At 41.5% G+C, this 17,067-nt stretch overlaps 1 protein-coding gene across 1 annotated transcript in view; it reads left to right on the plus strand.

Annotated features, from left to right (window-relative positions):
• Window positions 1-17,067, plus strand: part of c1qtnf12 (C1q and TNF related 12) — a 31,063-nt gene that overhangs the window by 1,030 nt on the left and 12,966 nt on the right. Inside the window, exons 2-4 of the mRNA XM_004070903.3 lie at window positions 15,458-15,562; window positions 15,643-15,754; window positions 15,850-16,031. Of these exons, the coding sequence (XP_004070951.1) occupies window positions 15,458-15,562; window positions 15,643-15,754; window positions 15,850-16,031 (399 nt within the window). The remainder of the gene's footprint in view (window positions 1-15,457; window positions 15,563-15,642; window positions 15,755-15,849; window positions 16,032-17,067) is intronic.

A 17,067-nucleotide genomic window follows, 5' to 3' on the forward strand; every position in this document is an offset into this window, starting at 1 on the left:
TTCTTATGCACTCATGAGCTGCATAGGGAAAAGTCAGAGGTTAAACCTGCACAGGCGCGAGGGGCGTTGTCAAAATAAGCAGACAGGAGCCACATTGGGACAGGTGTGCCCCGGCAGGTCACGCTCCAGTCGCTGTGACGGACAAAAATGTGCGAAACCTGAAATGGATGAGTTCCGGGAGAATGCCAGGAATGTGGACGTCCGTAGGGCGATCCCTGCGTCAGTTAGAGAGCGCCGCAAGAACTTCTGCTTTCATGTTCCACCCTGAAAGTAAAATAGGATAAATCTGTATCCCAAAAACACAGAAAATTCCTGAGTTTTTGGGGAAGAAAGAGGGGTCATTTTTAGTGGAAAGGCAAGCTCGGTTATTTACTGCTGGTTCTGCATGTTCGTAAAGGTTTCAAACAAGCTGTTTGTTTGCCCACAGCCCACCCAATATGTTCCCATGTAAGACTCACTGCCCGAAATACCAGCCTCCAAGTCTTGTGGTTACCTTCTAACCCCCCCCCTCCAGTCTAACACAAACAGTGAGGTCTCCTTTGTATCTTTAGGAACACTTTGTAGGTGGTTGCGGCCTGCCAGAGTTTATTTGACTTGGTTAGCCTTGTAAAAGCAACGTCATTGAAGGATGACCTTGTGTCCGACACCCAGGAGATTTAACGCCTACAGAGGCGTCGCAGCTCTGCGGGCTGTGACGTAACTCTCAGGGAAATACGGGTGGACATGAGGGCAATGTCAGTTCTGACATCCGATAGGGGCAGTGTGGCCCCGTGAGCCCCAGCACAAAGGCCCATAGAAAAGGGTCCTGAAAGGGAACACCTCAGTGAAGATTAGCCCCCTGGGCCTGCCCCCTCTCCAACATTCTTTTCATCTCTCACAATCAGACGCTAATGACATAATCACTCCAGAGGTGCAGTGTTTTGCCAGACGGTGTCACCTCGGATGGCAGCTGAGACCTGAGCTGTGTGGAAGAACTCCAGTTTGCATTTATTGCGTTTCTGTTTGAGAAACAGCAAAAAAAAAAATCCCCGCCACACACTGTGAAAATCAGATAACTTGCTTTTCTTGGTAGGTTTATCCTACGACACATCTGTTAAGTCTGTTGAACGACGAGAAATGAGTGTGCTGGCCAAACATTTCGACTCCACATTTACATTTTTTTCCTCCTCCATGAACAGTGGAAACTGTTTTCTCCACTGCATTTCTTTCTGACCCATCCCCTGTGTGGGCTGCTGGCATGTAAGCGTGCACTTGTGTGCTGCATTCCTGCAGAGATTTTCCGTTTAAAAGAGATCACAACAGTGAGGTGTACACTTTGCGATCTCAGTCCATCAGTCTGTTGGGGTCCCACCTTGTGGGGTGAGAGGAATCTGTTACTGCTGGGAGCAGAGAGGGATTGGTGAGGGCTGTGACAGGGAGAGGCGGGTCCAACGTCGCACCCCACGTGTTGAGAAATCGCTGGGTTTGCCCTGAAGCAAGGAGTTTTTTTGTTTCCTCTTTCTCTTCCATTGTGATGATTGACGAAAAGTTGTGTGTGGGACCTTCAGCACCAACCCTACTGGTGCGCTGCACACAACACAGCGCTTCATGTTTTTCCTTTTTCATATGATCATGTGACAATTCTATTGAAGGCTTTCCATTAGCCTGTACCCCCCTTTCCCACATAAGAGGCTTGTGTGTAAATTCAATCTATCCATTTTCTAAACCTGATGAATCCTTTTCGGGGTAACTGGGTGCTGGATCTACTGTTGGGGGAAAAGGTGGGGTACATCCTGAACAGTTTGCCAGTTTGATGCCCACCTACAGACACCAATGAATCTACAAAGCATGATTTTGGACTGTGGGAGTAAAAACCAGAGTGCCCACACATTGCATGAGGAGAGCATGCAAACTCCACACGGAAAGGTCCCAGCTAGGATTTGAACCTTCTCATGGTAAGGCGAAAGTGCTAACCACTACACTACTGTACAACCCTATAAGTTAGCATCTGTCCTCCTCTAACCTGGAATTTTTTTATGGCAATAAGAGTGGAGAACTGCTAGGAAGTCCCCTGGGAGCCCTTAAGCTGCCAATATATATATTTTTTCATTTCTGGGGAAATTCAGCAACACAGTGGTGGCAGAGAAGGAAAGGTTTCTAACTGATGGAGGAGAAAGGGGAACCACAGATTTGAGACAGGAGAGGAGGAAGATTTGCTGTCACAGCATAAAATTTCATAGGGGAAGGAGGACAACAGTTGAACCTTCAATATCAGGGTGAAACCACTGACTGTATATGAGAACTGGACTGAGTGACCCCACCCCATCCCGTTCCAGAATACCCATTCTTGCTGTGCTAGCTTTGTTTAACACGTTCTTGCTAATCCTATTTTTTCATGTTTGTCAATATTGTCAGTTATTCAAGCTATAAATTGATCAATCAGATGCCTCAATAAAAGTATCTGGTCTCACGTCAAACGTTTTCAAATGTTTGATTGACAGATTCTCCCTAGCCTGCTCTCAGGCGCTATGGTTGTCGCCTTCCATCAAGTTAACTTCTGATTGGTGTGAGTGGTTGGCATAGAAACGATGACTCAGACTGACTGGGATCTATCCCAGCTGACTTCCAGTTCGAGCACGGCAGCGCTTGTAAGGTGAAAAATTGGTGACTGAATTGGCTTCAGTTGGTTTGAACCAGAAGTTAGTCATTTTCTATGGGCGAAGTCACACGCACTCAGTCCAGTCCCCTTTACAGTCAAAACTGGCATGAGCCAGGGCCCCCCAAGGGAGACCCGGCCCACGCACCAGGCAGCCACCCAGCCTACCTGCGGGAGGTCCAGGAGATAGCAAAGCAGAAGGAGGACACCCAAGAGAAGTGGGGGTCTCAAACATGGCCCTACCAGGCTCACCCACTGTTGGAATTTTGGCAAAGCCCAGCGCTTGAGGGCAATGACCAGAACCCACGCCACAGGAACACAGACACCCGCAAAACACTTTCTTGGAAAGTCAGTTTATCATTATCAATCAACAGTCCATACAATCCATAGCGTTGTCGTATTATTCACATTTTCTTTAGACTAATGGGAAAGTTGTAATATGTTAGAGACACTCTAGGGAACTTTATGGGGTTTTCCAAAGAATTCACATTTTTCCACATATTCACAACTCTTGTGACATGAGAGCGAGCTGCTGCTTCTTATTTTAGGAAACTAAGAAGTTTCCATAAGAGACATTAACACCATTTTTCAAAGCATATTCAGCCTGAACGCTGGAAGATTTTTAACATTTTATTATGGACCAAAGAGTTCTTTATAGCCACTCTGCTGTAATTTAAACATATTTAAACAAACCTTTCTGTCAAAATTGTAAAGGAAGCCTGTACAGTAGAGTAGTGGTTAGCACTCTCACTCCACAGAGAGAAGGCCCTGGTTTAAATCCCAGCTGGCTTCTTTCAGGGTGGAGTTTCCATGCTATCCTCATTTCCCTGGGTGCTCCAGTTACCTGCCCCAATCTAAAAACATACATTATTGGTTAATTAGGCTACGTTCACACTGCAGGTCTTAAAGCTCAATTCCGATTTTTTGAAAAAATCTGATTTTTTTGCGAGGCCGTTCACATTTCCAATTAAATGCGAACTTTTGTGATCTCCTGTGTGAACGTGAAATGACCCAGAATGCGCAGAAGAGTTCTCAACGGTGAACGACATCACTCGTTGTTTGCTGAAGTAGCTAACGATAACAATGGATGTCAACAACAGTGTTGTCAACAGCGGAGCTCTTTTTGCATTATTAAATTAATTTTCACAAAGGAGCCAGCACCATTACAATCTTCTCATTTTAAGATGAAAATTAAAAAGGAGGATAGCAAAGTTTTTGGCCATGGCGTTTTGTGGAGCCGTGTTAGCCAAGTCGGTACAGAGAAACGTGTGGATGCGGAGTCGCAGCCAGGAGTGGTTGGATACTGATGAGAGGAGCCAGGATTGTCTGTACCCACGCTCGGCCATTTTGCTGGAAACTTTTTCAAAAACCGCCCGGTTGATATAAGAGCCCCCCTGTTTGGCCTGAATAGAGCTGTCACCCCAAATATTAATCCAATCGGTGAGCTCGCTTCCCTTCCACTGACTGGTCTCTCAGCAGCATCGTCCACCATGATTGATGTTTATGTTTTCGTTTCCGCCTACTTCAATGCAGAATTATGAAGTTTGTAGCGTATCGATGACGTACGGGTCGGATTAATGTGGCTTGGCCGTTCAGACGGCGGTCGCATTTGAAAAGATCGGATACGTATCGGATTCAGGACCACATACCCAAGTGGCCTGGGTCATATTTGAAAAGATCGGATCTGTTTCGTTCAGACTGTCATGAAAAGATCAGATACAGGTTGCATAGGAATTGGATCGTTTCAGCCTGTAGTGTGAACGTAGCCTTAATGACTTAACATTGCCCCTTGGTGTAAATGGGAGTGTGTAGTTGTGTGGCCCTGCAAATGACTGGTGACCTGTTCAGGGTGTACTCTCCAGCAACCCCATGGCCCTGAAAGGGATTAGAGGGTTTTGAAGATGGAAAATTCTGATAGAGTTGTCATAACTGTATCATCACTCAATCTAATTCCTTTGAATCCATAAGTGGTGAAAAGTTTTGGGCTTATGGAACTACTCTGGAAAATAAATAAGATAGTAAAATTGACTTTGATTCCATGTTTTTGTCTACAACCTTTCAATGTAAGGTACAACCCAATAAAATAGCTTTCATAAGGTGATCAAATTTACCTTCATCACAATTTTTTTGCCATTATCATAAAGGAAAATTGATTTTTAATCATTTCCCCAGGGGTGGCTTTGTGGAGGGGCCATTGATCAGGAGTAGAGCGGTCAACCTCTGATCAGAAGATCGCAGATTCGGTTCCCGCCTTGCCCACCTATGAGTCGAAATGTCCTTGGGCAGGACTCTAAACCCCACATTGCTCCTGGTGGTTACAGGTCAGCGCCAGTGTTAGGCAGCAGAGCCGCCATCAGTATGTGGATGTGTGCGTGCGTGGAAGAATCGAACCAAAAAGCACTTTGAGCCTTCAAGGAAAGTAGTATAGTTGTTGAAGTTGTTGCAGAGGTAGGGGTCCACCACTGCTCAGCCTTACCTGCCCATGAATTGAAGTGTCTTTGGACAAGACACTGAATCCCACATTGCTTCTATTTGTTACAGGTTGGTGCCAGTGTTAGACAGCAGAGCCCCCGTCAGTATGTGAATGGGTTTACTTGTGATTGTAAAGCCCTTTGGGCCTTAAGTAAGGGTTAATGGCAGACGAAGTGTGCGTTATTACTTTTTAAAAAACGCGTCCGTTAAAAAGTAATAACGCACATTTCGAAGGCCATTAACCCGCTTATTCCATGATCACTTACAAAAGCAACACATATTAACCAGGTTTTAGTCCTTAATTCTTGTTTTTTTCCGATTTGGATCGCTTTTCTCACAAAAAGTTACGTGAAGCGGAGCACGTAACACATAGTCCGCGTTGTGCCGCACCAGGCTGCAGTCAAGATTCGGCGATATATATATGCTGATCGTCCCGATGGCTTGCATAAAGCATCAGTTCACAGAGAAAGTTCACCTCTTACCGCTTGTTTTTGTCCAAATGATGAAGCAAAAGGTTGTTTTAAAGAAGCCGGCGCAGTGATACAAAACATTTAAGCTAGGTGACCGGAACTTCTTTTTTCACCGTGCGGTTATCAGGTTTAAATGCACACCCAGCAGCCAATCAGAATTGAGTATTCACCCGGACCATGATATAATTGGGGTTGAAAAACATTAAATAAGAACATGCCATTTATCCCATTGCAGGAATTTTGGAAGTTGGAAATAGAACAACTATACCATCCCTGTATTTTTACGCAAATACAGTAATGGTTTTTCTTTGATGTTTTTTTTAACTCGTGTGCTATCCTAGGCATTTTAACATTGGGAGTTGGGTCATCTAGACCCACTTGGCAGAGCTCTGAACCTTTTTTCTTCAATGATTTGTGATCTTCCCTGTATCCATGGATTACATGAAATCTTTCCACCTTTATCCACCTTTGTCATGGTAGGGAGAACACGTCAATGTAAGGGTGGGGTCATCTAAGATAGCACAAGGGGTTAAACATTTTTTAATGACCTGCTCTGATCCTCTTTAGATTTATTGTAAAAGCGTTCCCAGTGTTCTTTTATTTATGACTCTGCTGTTTGTTTGTTTTTTAGCTAAAATCAAAAAACTTTTTTTGTTTTCTAGGACACAGTTTCTGCAGAGCGGCAGCAGTTCATTAGAGATTGACTTCTGTGGGCGGGACAGTTTTAGCAGAGCAATGCCGCCCCCTTCCCCCTCCCCATTGCAGAGCGGAGCACGGAGCTTGTGGCCCGCCCTGCTTATTTTTACAAATACGTTTTTTTATCGTCAGAAAAATGCTAAAAAAATGCTAAAAACACCAAAAATACCATTTTCATCAGAGTGGGTCTTTAACCTGACAAACTGTTGCGGTCAAAGTTTAGGCACCTGTGTTTGCTTCATTGAAATGAAAGTAATTGTAGGGAGCACCACATGTCATACTCTGAAATGTTCTATTTGCAAAACCCCTTACCTCCTTTCTTCAGGCATTTGGAAAAAACTGTTGTGCGTGGAAATAAAAGCATGCAACTCAGGTCCAGAATTCTACAAGAATTGCAAGAGAAGAGGAGAATTTAACGACCATTTCCATCAATGCTTTGCTCTTATTCCAAACCATGTGGAGGACCCGGTACCTCGTCTAGATCTGGATCATTTGTGGTTTCGGCGGCTGATTTTACCTACCACAGAGAAAATAAGCACTCTACTCAGGTTTAAAGCTGTAATTTGTACACAAAACAGATGTGACTTGAGGATCCAAGCTTTTCAAAGCCTTATTATATCGAAAGGGAAACTAACATTTTCTTTGATAGTTTTAAACATTTATTTTCCTAAAGTGCTTGAAGTATAATATACAGGTTTTTGCAGCCCTTGGTGAGCTGGTAACAGCGTCCCCATGCTGTGAAATGGTGATTATGTTTTTGCGCCGGGTGCTGCCAGTTTGTTACATTGCAGAGAAAAAGAGAGCAGATTCAACTTTGCATGCCTAACTGTTCTGGGCCCTTCTGCAAGAAATCATCAAGTCAATCTCTGCCTTTGAAGGCCAGCGATGGGGAACGCAGTGGTGGTTTGCATGACAACCGATGAGCATGCATTTTCAGCTAGGACCCCCACCCCACACACCACAAGGATCCCATGCTCCCTGGGGTGGCATCTGCCTAAGGTTAGGCTTTTCTTCCACTCATGCATGCATGACTGCACAGGGTGCAGCGCAGGGATATAAAAACAAGGGATTAAAAAGCAGCCCTCCATCATTCCGCCTTAACCTTCAACCTGCATGTGCAACCCTCTTTTTTTTATCAGCATCAACATGTTTCGTGTCATGCAGTGTTTACGAACGAGCAGATGAACAGATAACAGCCGGGAGAACAGATACAGTAACTTCAAATGCACACGTGGAAGATTTCAGGAGCCGCTGCAGGAGAGTGGAGTTTCAGTATCTGGTTGCAGCCGACATGTTTTAACAGTTGGGTTTGTTTTTGGTGGCAGGCTGCCCCAGGGAAATAGTTCCCTTTTTTATTGCTTCAAATAAATTCAACCTAATTTTGCCCAAACTGGATGAAAAACGCATTAAATGCAGGGAACACAAGTCATTTTTCTCCCCTCTAGGTAATAAAATCATATAGACCCCAGTGAATAATCTGCAGGGATTTCACATGGATGACGGGAAGACTGACGAGTTAAGAGGTGGCTTAATTATCCCAAACTTTATGTAACATCTTGTCCAAAACACAGAAACCTCAACATTGCTTAATATTGACAAAGACACTGCGTGCTGGATTAAGAGCGCATAAATCAGACACGCTTTGAGGGAGTAAGTAAATAGAATCAGATTTATAAGAACCACAGACTGAAGAGAATCCAACTTCTAGTTATTTTCCTCAGTCATCTGCTGCTTTCAAACCAGCATTCATTTGTGCCAGTCTGCTTTCACACTGCGCTTGTGAGAGGGAATTTACCTGGAAAAGCCTCAAATTTACAACTTTTGCCCCATGTTACAAGAAAATAGATAAGAAATGGCAGTGGCTCAGGTGGTTGAGCAGGTCGTCCAATGATCGAAGGGTCGGCGGTTCGATCCCCGCTCCCCCCAGCCAACTGTCGTTGTGTCCTTGGCCAAGACACTTCACCCTCCTTGCCTCCAGTGTGGCTCCGCTGGTGTGTGAATGTGCACGAATGATCCCGGTGATGGTCAAAGCGGCCGTAGGCGCGAACTGGCAGCCACGCCTCTGTCCGTCTTTAGCTTACCATCACCAAGTATGAATGAATAATGGACACATTGTAAGTGCTTGAGCATCTGGAAATCCAATCCATTATTAAATGAAATGTTGTTGAAAGTAGTAGTTATCTAGTTAAGCTGTGTCCCCACTGAATCCGATTTGCACTTCAGGGGCGTCCAGTGTTAAGTATTAAGTCAATGTACAGACACGAGTTGAGGTCCTGTGGCATGTTTTGAGCGTCAGGTATGGTGCAGCTCTGTGATGTGAGTGGTGCGGCTCATCCAGAGTTAATAAATCAGAACTTTGGCGAGGTTGCCAACCTTCAACCAATCAGAGACTCTGCCTGGGGCATGTGGTGTGTTTAGTGACTTAATCAGCGAGTGTCTGCTGACCCTCCATCTACCACCCTCCATAAGTTTATTAGCTCAGCTAAAAGTCCACAAAGCTAAATCAGGGTCAGGCAGGCAGGGGTCAATAACGAGCATGGGAGCATCAGAGAGGAAACTAGAACACTGGATGAGTTAAAGATTTTTCATCTCTAAAGCCTGGGCTTTAGCCTACCCAAAAACATTGATAACACCCTGAACTGAAACAAGGTAGCAGTGAATTCCCTGTTATGTCTTTTTAGACGCTCAGGTGTGTTGAGGGGGGACAACAGGAAGCACGTCACTGCAAAAAAAACATATAAGCTTTATTAATATACTTCTATTGTGTTTATGATGGTTATGCTGCTTCCAGACAGGCTTTTTTCACATGGGAGCATTTAACTAATCGCATTTCAGCTGTCCTTTGTTGCCAGGCAGAATTGATTTTTGCATTAGAAGGCCTTCACAACTCATGTTGAAGGCCTTCTAATGCAAAATCAATGTCAGTCATTCATTTTTTTCAACCAATCAGATTTTGAGGTGGTGTCAGCAGGGCGTTCTAGCAGGCTTAGGCAACATCACAGTGTTCTGATTTGACAGAAGTTTCAGGAATACAGCAAAAAACCTTGTCCAGTTTGACGCAGTTAAAAACCGAGCCGACTGGAATGTTCGCCATGGAAGATTTAGCAGGAAAATCTCCCACTGATCTCCTTGACTTCCTTCATCAGAAAAATCTGAGTGAGATCATGAAGCAGCCATACAGATTTGTGTGTTTGGCGCTGTGTCCACTGCGTCTGTCCGGCGGACATTTTCGGCTTAAAACCTACGCAGAAACACAACTAGACAGACTCGCCTCTCAGAACTGCCCTTGATGGAATAGAAAATGACTTCTTGACAAAACTGAAGCTTGATAATCTACATGACAGGGTGATCGAATTGTTTTTGAGGAAATAGGAGATTTTTTGACGAGTTAAATAATAAATATTATAACAATTAATATTCCCTATGTGGTTATTTTCAATGTTTTTTGCTGGCTGTAGTTGCATAACAAGATTTAATGTTTTGTTTATTCAGTTTCTTTAGAGGCATTTATTGTGGCTACAGGAATTGTTAATCTGCAATGCAAAGCTTGTTTCTGCATCGTAAAAAGGCTCATGAAGGGTTGAGTGATTCAGACGTAGAACTACTGAAGGCCCAGGTGTGTAATGCACAGTCCGCCACTGTATTTTAATAACGTTAAATACAAGTGAACTTTTGAATGAACATTTTATTCCAAATGACATACTTTCATTTTTTAACATAGAAAACAGATACATCTAAGTACATTTTTAACCTTTATTACTGTCAATATCAATTTTTGTCACGACGGGGGGGTTGAGGGACGTACCCAGGCACAGAGAGGAGAGGAGGCAGGAGTTCCAGGAACATAAGATCTTTAATAAAGTCCACAAACTACAAAGAAAAACCACTGCTAAGCAGGTTAACCAATACTCGAAACTCGAAAACTTGAAATACACTACAAAGGGGAAGAACATAATTATGGACCAGCACAGGAGGAAGGGAAAGACAACACTTAAATACAAGCAAGACAACGAGACACAGGTGGAAACAATCAGGACAGAGGGGAACCAAAGTAAAACTCAAAACCAAAGTACAACACAGGAACCTTTCAAAATAAAACAGGAAGTGAACTGAAAGCATGCCAGTCCATGAAACAACTAGAACATAAAAGCAAAGAACCTAAACCCTGACAATTTTTTATCCCCTTAGCTTGTTGTAGTTAGCGTGTTTCGTCTACCTTGATATTGAACTCCTTGAAAACAACGACGCCCTCTTGGCATACCGTATTTTCCGGACTATAAGTCGCACCGGAGTATAAGTCGCACCAGCCCAAAAATGCATTATAAAGTAGAAAAAAACACAGATAAGTCGCACTGGACTATAAGTCGCATTTTAACTTTCACAACCTTATATGACACAATCATAGCAGACTGTTTATCTAATAATTTCACAGTAATTCTTTCTCATACTTATTTATTTATTCCTTTCATGAAGCATCATTGGCCAACTAATACTCTGTTTTCATCCTGTATTTGTAGAAACAGTTGTCATTTTTATTGCATTTCTGAATCTTTGAAATCATTGGAAAATAGAATAGTATGTTGTTAGCCTTCAAGATCTTACTGTAAAAAAAAATTTGCTGATTCTCTGAGTCACTTAACATACTCTTAACACTTAACATACCTCATACATCAAATTGACCCAGGAACATCATCTCTGTTCTTCACAAATGAACATAACAGGAGGGTTAACAATGTATTTATTTCAATTTATTTCTAATATAAGTCGCAGTGGAGTATAAGTCGCACCACTTGCCAAACTATGAAAAAAAGGGCGACTTATAGTCCGGAAAATACGGTATTATGCAGACAAAGTTGGTCCATATTACAATAAAAAAAAGCAAGTTTTTACTTGTCCTGGAAGCAGTCAACTTCTCCTTTTTATTTACTGTCAACATTTTAGAAATGAGCTGAAAAGGGTCACAGGGGGTCACAGAGCAGTGTTGCCACAGGTTTACAACAGCTTTAAATGAAATTTCGCTAACCACAATCAAGAAATTGTGCACATAGTTTTTAGATAATGCTGGACATGTTGCAAATTTTATGAAAAGAGCAGGTCGGTGGAAATTTGGATGCGGGCCATGGGCTTTGAACAGCCCTGGATTATGTCTAAAGTGTATTAACAGATCCTACTTTAGTCAATATATCAACCAGAAAAACAGTTGAGTTTTTAAAAAAAAAAAAAAAAGGTCAGGCAGACATAGTTTTTTAGATTGAAACCACTTATTCAAGAGGCTGAAGAGGTGAAACATCTTCAACTTAAAAAACTGTCCAGATGACCTTTATTAAACCTTTTTCTGCTATGGAACAATCCAGGACGAATGAGTCTATATATATTAATCTTTTCATCTGAGGAAACCACGCAACCCTTTGAGTCCCATCAGCTTGGATTACTACTGTCTAGAGGACTTAGCATCTTTCATATTTACACAGCTTCGTCAACACATTCTCTTGGTGATGGAAAGGCGTGTGCTCCCAATCGCTGACAGACAAGGCAATTCTGGGGCACTTATACGTGTAACCCTTGTGCTATCCTAGGCACTTTACCATTGGGAGTTGGGTCATCTAAACCCACTAGACAGTGCTCTGAACCTTTTTTCTTCAATGATTTGTGATCCTCACTGGTGTCCATGGATTACATGAAATCTTTCCACCTTTATCCACCTTTGTCATGGTAGGGAGAACACATCAATGCAAGGGTGGGGTCATCTAAGATAGCACAAGGGTTATCCATGTTTGGAACTTGCTTGTGATCAGGATATGTCAGAAAATCCAACACGTATGACACAATAATACTACACTACCATGCGTCTTGCAGCTGCACTGAATAAAGTCCTCAAAGTCTTGATGGAGCCACACTTTCACCTGCAAATCAATCCTTTTTTGGCAAATTTTGTCTCAGCGAGGACATTCCTTAAGCTGATGATTCAATTACTTAAAAAGAGATTGGCTGTTATCCTTCAGCTCAGAAATGAAGGTAATAATTACTGTGGTTATAGCTTTTCTTCCATGGGCACAGAAAATCCCTGGGGGGAACAGTTTAATAGTTTAATTACAATGGTGTCTGCTAAAGAAGAGGACGTGCAGAGTATGACGGATATTTTGGAAATGATACGCTCCTTTTATCTTCACACCATGCACTGACGGGATTTGTAATTATAAATGACATGTGTGGGCAAACTTCAACTTTCTTGAATTTCTGAACACATGACATAATCAGCTATGGAAACTATTTTCACAAGGAATTTTGAAAATATAGACAGTGCTAGTACTACAATGGTTTTTAACACCAATTATTACCCAAGAATTCAAGCTTTTAGAATGAAATGTTTCAGTGTTGAGTTAAAATTATGCATTTCTGTGTCAACTTATGAACAATTAAACATTATCACAGACTTTCCCAAGACATGCTAAAAGATTTTTGGTTAATTTAGTTGATTTTTTAATACAGTATATTTTCTTTTTGAGTGAATTTCACATGTGATGCTTTTGTTTGACTAATCTCAATTGCTTCTGAGATTTTTGTGTTTTATTTAATTAAAAGTAGAATAGTCAGGTGTAAACTTAGTTCAAAATGTTTGTCTGAAAAACAACCCGATATCATGATTTAGGATGCAGCTTTGTGACAAATGAAGCTTCATGCCAAGTTTGTTCATAAATCTGTTCTCTGCAAAGTAGACTAAGCAAACAAACTTTCACTACCCTGTTTGTTAAAAAATAAATAAACTGCATCCACTGTAAAAGGATTAATAGTTTTAAGAAACAGCAAATAATTCTCAAAAACTATAGATAGAATAAATCTATAATAAAACAGCTGTATCTGTAAGGGTTCTGTGGTTTTGTTTGGGTGATATGTGGTTTTTGATCACATTCCGAGTTGCCCTGTCGGTCACCAGTTTCATCATGATCCACAACTGTCGTCATTTCAGTTAATTGCCCTCAGCCTATTTAAGTGTCTGGTTTTTAGTTCATCTTTGTCAGGTCATCTGTCTGTTGTGTCACTTTTTTGCCTCTCCATGGGATTTGTCTTGTTAAAGTTTATTCATCAAATGTCTACATCACTACTCACTACATAGTTCACTATATAGTGCGTTCGCCATTTTGAAGTGCTGTCCAAATCTACAATTCCAAAATCGAGTGCCCAAGAAATTTCCCAGAAGTCTCTGCTAAAATCCAGAGTGCATAGATGCTCACTAGATTGGTGAATATAGACAACAATGCATTGCGTCAGAACAATTTTTGCAAAGAAAATGTATTTTTTAAATAAAATATCAACCTTTTCATCTTCAGAGCAGTGGATTCATAAATGCTGATTGCAAAACACTCATCAAGTAGATTTTAACTTTGTTAAATTGGTGACGTCATATTTGCCGTTTAAAAAAAAGTAGTGAACATGGTGTCCGAATTGCTTTTAAAATCCAGGGCACTACTTAGTGCCGCACTCTATAGTTTTTTAGTAGTTAGGGAGTAGTGTGGGAATTTGGACATAGCCTAAGTTTCTGCCACCGAGCCTGGTCTCCTGCATTTTGGGTCCTACACCACTAGTTCCTGACAATAATTTAGCAAAAAATCTACTCATAAAAACCCATCTTTTTTTTTAAAAACTTTTTTATACATTTTAAATTTATGTCCAAGCAAGTTCATTTGTTGCAGGTGTCTCAAACCTCATTTGGGTTAGTTCTTACACTTTAACAAAACATCATAAAAGTAACATTTGAATTTTTGGAGAAAAAATGTGAGATGTACATTTTCTGTGTTTTGTGATATAGGGAAGTTCAACTAATGCTTTTATAACAAGTTTGTGGCCTAATCTAGTGTCACTGCAATTAAAAATGGCTCCTACCACACAGATTTGTTTGAATTTTTTTTGTTTTGCCACAGCACTCACCTAGTATCCTTATTTCTGCAAATTAACACTTTTTTTTTGCTGAACTTAGTCTGGCAAATATTGGGAAACTTCATTTTGCTGAATTAATGTGCAGAAAATGTGCATATTTTGTTTTGTGTTTTACATTTTGTATTTTTTCCTAACTATGAAGGGGTGACTTTTTGAGCTTTCTCTCAACACATAGAAAAAAAAAAAACAACTAAACAATCGATAGTGTGTAGTTGTAAGTTAAAGCTTTCATGCTATCGTTACCAATATTTGCATTGATTTGAAAAATGTAATACTGATAAAGGTGATCTCTGCTGGATTTTGATATTGCAAAGCAACAAGACTTTTCTTATGTATGAAAGTCAATCATTTTAATCAAAAAACAGGATGTGAACACTGTTTTTCCAGTTCCCCTTCACTGAGTGTATTTTTTCAAAGATGGACAGTTCTATTCCAGACATTTAAAAAAAAAAAAAAAAAAGGTAGATTGTTCCGGTGGAAAAAGAAAGAAGCAGAGCAGAATGAGGCATGTTGGTTCTGCAGATAAGTGATTCATGTCCCACTGCCAAACCTAAACAAATTCCATTTCAGACAGCTCACCTCCATGCTTCATCTTTTTTTTATTTTTTAAATCTCCTTCTCATATCTCCGCTGAAGTCATTTGGGAACAGTTAGATCCCAGCTGGTTCATTTTAATTGGAATTCATTCCTGTTGTCCCAAAATGAAAACATATCAGTTGTAAAACTGCTCAAAAAGAGCCGCTTCCAGACTCCTTCCAGCTCCCTTATCTCCCAAACAGATCTCGGCCTTCACTGCAGACATTTATTATAAACAAGACAAATCAGGGAATTAGAAATTAAGATCTGGCTGGTGTATGTTTTCTTTTCCATCTTTTTTGGTCTCAAACGAGTCGTGTTGCAAAAACGAGCTCATAAGTCTGTCCCTGGACGACGGTGAGAGTGTTTGTCGTGTTGTTTGAGACGGCAGTAATTAGGGCCTGCGGTCTGCACAGACTGACAGACTCATTTTTCACTGCGGCGCTTATGGAAATGTTCATGTGCTGAAAAGAAAAATTCACTTGACAGGGTTTGTTAACATTTGTCCAAGCTCTTTTGGGCGAAAAAATAAAGCAGTGTGGCATCTGAGTGACTCTACAGGGTGAAAAAATAACCGCTAGAGTGACTGCAAACTGAGAGACATCAAGGTTTCCCTGTTGGGCCTGTCCAGGGGATTTTTCCCAAAAGTAAGACGTTGTCCTTTGCGTTGCAGGTTCCGGACCCCCGCCGGGTGGACCCATTGATCACTTGGATTGATTTTGTCAAAAGGCCTGTGGGAAACTACCCGACAAAGTGTCGCAAGCGCAAAAGACCCCTGGTAAACCAGTTTCTTTCCTCATGGAGATGTTACCGTTCCCCTCTAAAGGTCTGAACATGTCTTGGATGATTTCTGTTTAGCCCGGCCCACCTGGTCCGCCTGGTCCTCCTGGCCCACAGGGACCCCCTGGATCTCCAGGCGCTGAGGTGACCCAGGAGATTCTTCTCCAGGAGTTCAAAGAGATGATCAAAGGTAAATGATCTATGAGAGGCTGTTAAGCATCTTTTATATTTTAATTTCTGGGAGGTCGGTTCATGTGGAAGGACGCTGGACTTTGTTTCTGTCAGAGGCCACCGAGAGACGAGCTGCCATCGACAGAAAAACCAGCCCGAGCCAGCTTCCTGCAGCCGTGCTCACCCTGGAGAGGATGACCTCCCACCGCCGCATAGAAGAAGCCTTTCACTGCAAGCTGAAAGGGCCAGTGGTGGCGGACAAAAAGACTCTGGTGGAGCTCCAGAACTATCAGACGGTGAGTTTGTTTAAACACAAGTGTGTGTGTTTATGAATCTGTTCAGCTTCAATCCCTGCCTGAAAAAAAACGGGTTTGCTAATCGGTCTCAGCATGGTTGCATCCTCTGTTTCTTCGCCTTTACTGTGAAAGAGTGTGAGCTTAATGATTGTTGCTTACGCTGCATGTGAGAGAATTAGGAGAGGATCATCCCCACCCTGGTAACTGGCATTGGCAAAGCGTGCGGTGCCACTCTGAGGACTGACTGCCTCTTTGATTCAAAAATAGCTCCTTTTTCAATTCCACACACGACACTCTCTGGGCAGCGTACAAAAGGCGCTCTGTCTCTGACTTGGAATAAAATGTAGAGAGGACAAAAATAGAGACTGTAGAGGAAGATCTATGCCCTGTTGGACAATTAAAGAAGGCCACACACCCCATCAGAGCAAATTAATCTGAATTCCTCTGGTCTTTTCCAGGTCCTGAAAGTAAAGAGCTGCGCTTTAGATAGATAGATAGATAGATAGATAGATAGATAGATAGATAGATAGATAGATAGATAGATAGATAGATAGATAGATAGATAGATAGATAGATAGATAGATAGATAGATAGATAGATAGATAGATAGATAGATAGATAGATAGATAGATAGATAGATAGATAGATAGATAGATAGATAGATAGATAGATAGATAGATAGATAGATAGATAGATAGATAGATAGATAGATAGATATTGTCATGGCAGTTATTTCTACAAAACTACAACAAACACTTGACAAATATCACAAAAAATATTGACAAAAGCTGAGCATAATCGCAGAGGAAGTGTTTTTAAACACAACTGTCTAGTATTATAGCTTTGTAGAATGCAAGGGGATCAGTTTGACTTCCTCATTGAAGCCAGTTTGAAATTGACAGTGCAGCCAGGTCAGCTCATCAAATTAATGCTGAGTGGTTGGTACACAAGCACTACAAGGCCTTCAATGCAAGATAGTACATTTATAGCAGAAAATAACATACTTCTTCAAGCTGGTTCCAAATTTTTAAACGGA

Source organism: Oryzias latipes, chromosome 7 (assembly GCF_002234675.1).
Source record: "Oryzias latipes chromosome 7, ASM223467v1".
NCBI classification, from domain to species: Eukaryota; Metazoa; Chordata; class Actinopteri; order Beloniformes; family Adrianichthyidae; genus Oryzias; species Oryzias latipes.